Genomic DNA, 6033 nt, shown 5'->3' with positions numbered 1-6033 from the left:
TCACTAACGAGAAAGATTCAACTAAAACACGTGACTCTACTCAACTTTTTCAGAAACTCAGAATTTACTTTACTCTAACACGCGTACTCAGGCTACGGTCATCAAGCAGGAGAATCGGCAAAAGAATTTCGAGTACTTTTCTACAACGCAAATCCAAAACGGCTATCCGTTACTCGGCAAGCCTTTTCGCAATTATGCTCGAAATTCAATCGCGGGGATAGAAGCAGCGCTTACCTTCTACATCCTTGCAACCCCCTTTCCATTCCCCTCGCGATTTTTGGGCGACTCCATTACTTCGCGAAACTCCCCAAAACGTGACTACTTATCACGACCGCCAGAACTAGAGTGGTTTCAAAAACCTACCACCTGCCGCAACACGGATCTCGATACGCCATCCCACACGTGACGTCATACCCCCAAGAATACGCAATAATCGATCCGTCATCGATTTCGTCGATCGCGCTACTCGACGCGCACCTCCGATAGCATCGCTGCGCAGAACTTAAAGCTAGCTCGCAATCTCGTCCTCCGCGCAGCTCCATGACGTCTTGGCGGTGAGCGTGGTGCTCCCTCGTCGCTAGTCGGTCCGTCGCAAGTTCGCTGGTCAATTGTTGGCGGGGTGAAGGGGAAGAGGCTGCGGCGCGCCGGCCGCCAGCGGGAATCGCGTCCACCTTGGATTCCCGCGATGCGGGGATCTGCGTCGGCTCCCCCTCCGCAGCCTCGACATCCTTCCTTCGCAATTGTCGCTAGTCCGCCACTTCGCACTTTCCTCGAATTCGGTGTCGACTTCTTGCCTGATGCCGTTGTAGCTCGAAAAATAAAAAAAACAAAAAAAACTGAAATATCTTACGCTGGTCGCTAAAGTGTCCCCTCTCGTAGTTTCGGATGCGTGACTCTAGTCCTGGCGCTCTTTTCCAAAAACTTCGCGACTCAATTTCGGAAATTCCTAAATTTTTGGTTCCGCCCAGGGTTCAAGGAGCCCCTTGTAACGGGCATCAAAAATGCCACGTTACAATATATACAATATTTATTGTTTCAAAGACCAGTACAAGTCTATAACAATCGGTTAGATAATACAATACATTTTAGCTAGAGTTTGCAAAATACAATAAAATAAAATACAATAAAATACAATAAAATAAAATTTACAAAATAAACCAGCAATTAAGAGATACATGTATAAGTAAGTAATAGCATGGCCGGGCAATCAGCAGAGGTGACGACTTGGGGATTATTCATTTAAGCAGAAAGCTCTGAGGCGGCAACATTGTTGAATATAGAAGAAGGTATTTTCAATCAGTGCGGTATCACTGCTATTCAGGAAATTCCAGCGGAGATCAGTTGAAGTCACTGCAGAAGTCACGAACGGTTTGCGATAGGGCTCAAAAATTGGGCAGTTGAAGAAGAAATGCTCGAGAGTATCAGGCTGATTAGTGTTGCAGATGGGGCACAGCAGTCCTGGGTTAAATTTGTAAATTGTCTGGTTGAATGCTAGGCGGAAATAGTACTTGCTGGCTAATCTAACTTGCAGGAGCGCTTTAAGTACATTGAAATTAACTCTTCTATTCAAAATTTCAGCCTTATCGCCAGCCACAGGTCTTTGAAGTTGCAGTTGTAGGTACTGTGCGTTATTCGCTCTTCTCTGGTCTTCTTGTAGAAGATGGTTTTTGAGTTTAGCAAGAAAGTTATGCTTATAGGCTTTCCAAGTTTCTATCTCAAGTTTTTCAAGAGCTGGGATAAGTTCTGGTGCAAATTTACTGATTTGGTTGAGAAACAAAGCGAGCCAGTTATATTTATCGTTGCTGTTGAAGTTCCTGAGTGCCATAAGGCGGCGTAGGCATATTTTCGGATATCTATCTTCTTCCATTTCTAGGATTTTAATAATCCAGTTCCACGTAGCTGTGATGACTTGGAGTGCTAGCGGCAATCTGCCTAGTTCAACTCTCAGTAAGGCACCTACAGTGCTTCTTGGCATACCAAAAATTCTCTTAAAGAATTCCACTTGGACTTGTTCGATCATATCTAAGTATCTAATAGCCCAGATTGGTGAGGCGTATATTAAGGTTGAGACAACGATGCTGTCAAATAATTTGTTAATACACTCGAACGAATCTGTTTTTGCTTTTATGAGGGTAGGGTGTACAGCACTGAATGCCATTTTGGCTTTATTTATCGCAGCCAATGCTGTCGGTCTGCTAAATCCTGATGTCGTGATTTTTAAGCCCAGGTATTCGTAAGAGTTTGTGATGTCAATTACCTTGTCACCATAATGAAACTGTTTTAAGTTTGCTGGCCTACCACCCCTTCTGCAAACAACAATTTTTGTTTTGTCAATGTTGACATTTAACAGGTTGTTGTCACAGCAACGTTTGAGATGATTAATTTTCTTCTGCAGGTCCTTTGGCGATGAGGCTAAGATGACCAGGTCATCTGCATGTAGAAGCAAGAGAATATCCAGTACACCGTCGATGTTAGTTCCAGCACAGCCTTGCTTTCTCAGGAATTTTTCTAAATCAGCAATGAAGATCAGGAAAAGGAGAGGGCTGAGCAATTCACCTTGCAGAACTCCTTCACTTATCTCGAATTCACGCGAGATCTCGCCATTAACTTTCAACTTGAAGTTGGCAGAATTGTAGATATTGCGTAGAAGTCTGACCAGTTTGGCACTGCAGCCGGCTTCAAAGAGTTTTATCCAGAGCAGTTTGTGCTGCACCGAGTCAAATGCTCTTCTAAAGTCCACAAATAGCAGGAATTGAGATGCCATGCGTTGTCTCAGTCGACAGTTAAGTGCAGCGAGCAGAGTAAATAAGTTGTCATTGCAGCCTCTTCCAGCTCTGAATCCGGCTTGTGATTCAGGTAGTATTTTGCATTTTTCGGCCCATTTCGTCAGTCGTTTATTTATCATATTCGTCAGCAATTTGGCAATGTGATTTATCAAGGCGATGCCTCGGTAATTTAAGGGATCTAGTTTGTCACCTTTTTTATGGATTAGAGAAATAAGAGCCGTAAACCAATGTTCTGGTGTAGTTTCTTCCCTCAGGATTTTGTTGTTTAGACATAACGTGTAAAGCTTCCAATTATATGGCATGTTCTTCAAGAATTCATTTTGGATGTCATCTGGGCCTGGCGACTTATTATTTTTACTGCTAGCGAAAGCTTTATCCAGTTCTTCCATTGTGAATTCTTTATCCAGCTCAGGATGTTCTACCCCAACGAATGTCGTAGAGTCTGGAGCAATTTGTTGGGTGATCTTGTCGTAGAAGTCTTCCCAATCTCTGAGCGGAATTGGATTAGGCAAAGATTGAGTTCGTCTGACCTCTTTTATTGTTTTCCAGAATTCTGCGGCGTTTTTTGTGTTCGCGAGAGCATCTAGCTTTTTTATTTGTAGCTTCCTTTTCTTCTTTTTGGTCAGCTTAAAGTAGACTCTTTTAGCTCGTCTATATATCTCAAGTTGGGCGTTATTGAAGGACGCAGATTTACAATCAGCAAAGCTTTTTTTAACTAGTTCATGGGCAGCGGAACACTCCGAGTCAAACCAATCCTGTTTCCGTTTCTTGATTTTGTGGTGGCCCGTGTATGAAGTCGAGGACATTTGAGCAGCGTGTGCAGCGCCCGCGATAGCGCCCGAGAGCTTTGCGGTAATTATTTTAACATCTTCTGCCTCGAAATCGGCTGCGATGCTATTCGAGTGTCTTAAATAGTCTTCATACTCTTCCTTCTTTTCCGGCTTCCACTTGAGGCGCACTCTTCTTGCTTTCTTTTCCAAAGCATCCGGCAGTTCGTCTCTTTCGGCTGTAAGACTGATCAGAACTGGGAAGTGGTCCGACGGGTTGTGTTCTTGAATGACCTCAAGGTCTTTAATATCCTTTAGCCCGTTACTGCTGATCCAGCCAAAGTCAACTATACTGTGACCAATATGAGTGTAAGTAAATTGCGCAGGAGTGTCGCTTAATGTTCTTCCGTTTAATAAGATCAGGCTATTATTCTCCAGGCATTCAACTAGCTTTTGGCCTCTGTAGTTAGTGACTGTGTCTAAAGAAACTCTATCGGTGCTTAAATTGGATCCGAGTGTTACCTCTTCTGGCAGAAAATTAAGGTTGCCAAGTCTCGCGTTGAAATCACCGGTCAGTAGTATAGGCAGGTGTCCAAATGAGCACAGGGTCTCATCTAGCGTGCTTTGGAAGAGCTCGAGAAGCGTGTTGATGTTCCTGGATGGTCTGAAATATATGCAGGCAATAATTGCTTCATAATGAAATGATTTGACATGTAAGAATATCCAGCTATCTGTTGATTCGACTGCTTGGGCTTGAAATTGTTTTTTAAGGATAATCGCCAGCCCACCAATGGCATGCCCAGTGCTTTTTTCTTTGATAGCGTTGGCGCAAAAAGCTTAGTAGTTGTCTCAGTTACTTGGTAGAATTATAGAGTTAGTGGCCCAGGTTTCGCTTATGCAAAGAATATCAAAATCGAGTGAGAATTGATAATTAAACAGGTTGCTGATGCCTCTCGAGTTCCATGCTATTGTTGCTAGTTTTTTGGGTGCTGCTGGATCAGATTTTGTAGGTTAGGAGTGTCCCTTTGATTTAGCACTTTGTCAGGCTTAAGTGTGTTCTGGTTGTAGTCCCAGTAGTGCCAATTACCGTCGATTTTTATCTTTTTGCCACTTATTTCTGTTTTCTGTCCTAGACTTGTTCTTTCTTTCGCAATTTGAATCAGTTTTGTTCTTAGTTCAAGTTCACGGGCTGTTAGGTCGTTGACAATTGATATTTTACTTTCTTTTAAGATAGAGGCTTTAGTTGTCATTATCCTGTCTTTGGCTATTTGTGAGTTAAATTTAACTCTTATGACTTTGCCTAGCTTGTCAACCGCATGTATTTTGGCTATCTCCTCATCAGCATTAAATTTTTCTTTGAGAAATTGCCGCGTACTTCCTTGTAATTGGGAGAGTTGCCAGTTATGGTTTATAATAATAATATTCATTTTCTTTGTCTCTTTTTCTTGCTCCTGCAGGAGTTGCTCTACTTTTTTCAGTTTTTTATCAGCTTTCTCTAGCAGGTCCCGGGATTTTTGGCTCACCTCGCTATCCGTTACCGGCGACTTTCTTGCAATCTGTTTCTTGAGTTCCATAATTTCAATTTCCAGCTCCGTTTGCTTGGCTTGGACACCGTGCCAGTTTTCATTCCAGGCGCTTTCAATCTTATGCATTTCCTGTTTAACCTCCTCTATAGCTTCGGCATTGCTCTTTTTGACGTCTGAGATTTGATTTTCAAGCTTCTTGGTGTTTACAGAGGCTTCTGACCTCATTAGGCTTATTTGTTGGGTCAAGCCAAGTAGTGCCTGCCCCAAATCCGTCTCCGAGCTTATTGCATTACTCTGTTCTGTAACAACGAAAGATTCAGTAGCAGTGGGTTCCATATTATTATCAGTAATGGAATTCAACTTATCTGGGCACTCCAGTGCTTTGACACTATCCACCTTTTTGAGGGGGGGCAGATCTTTTTCGGAGTCCGAAATGGAGGAGTCCAGGTCTTTTCCCGCCTCTCTTTTCCTTTTCAGGAATTCTCTGATGTCACTTTCGGAGTTTGCTCGTTCTCTGAAGGTGAATGCTTTAAGTTTCCTTCCCGGTTTATTGCCAGGTGGTGTTGGAGTTTGGTGACAGGCAGGAACCTCAATAATTGATTCAGACGGTGATACTATTATTCGTGGCGGGTTTACTGCTAAAATTTTCTTTACGTCTTCGGCAGTGATCATCCTAGGGGACTTTCTCAAATTGTAAAGCTACTCACTCCAAAAATCACTTTTGTAAATCGACAAAGATAAGTGTAGCCATTCTAACCTATAAAGGTTAGATATTTTATTGACAGCTTATGTTGTGTATTATTTAACAAAGAATCTTTTAACTCTCTGTACTCTAGTCGAAAAACTGGTTTTTATTTATCGTAAAATCACCTTTTTAGTCCGAACTAATTGTTGAAAATACAAAAGTTTGAATAAATGCTGAGAGCGCTAAAATTGTCGTGTTTACGTTACGGC

General features: G+C 42.4%; 1 protein-coding gene across 1 annotated transcript; it reads right to left on the bottom strand.

Moving 5' to 3' along the window:
- Positions 1 to 4527: 4527 nt before the first annotated feature.
- Positions 4528 to 5751, bottom strand: LOC138190618 (spindle assembly abnormal protein 6 homolog). Its single transcript, XM_069134369.1, has one exon. The coding sequence runs from the start codon at positions 5749 to 5751 to the stop codon at positions 4528 to 4530; it is 1224 nt and encodes a 407-aa protein (XP_068990470.1).
- Positions 5752 to 6033: the final 282 nt, after the last annotated feature.

Source organism: Neodiprion pinetum, chromosome 3 (assembly GCF_021155775.2).
Source record: "Neodiprion pinetum isolate iyNeoPine1 chromosome 3, iyNeoPine1.2, whole genome shotgun sequence".
In the NCBI taxonomy this organism is placed as follows: Eukaryota; Metazoa; Arthropoda; class Insecta; order Hymenoptera; family Diprionidae; genus Neodiprion; species Neodiprion pinetum.
Note: the sequence above shows the minus strand (reverse complement) of the source record. Positions and strands in the feature narration are given on the sequence as shown.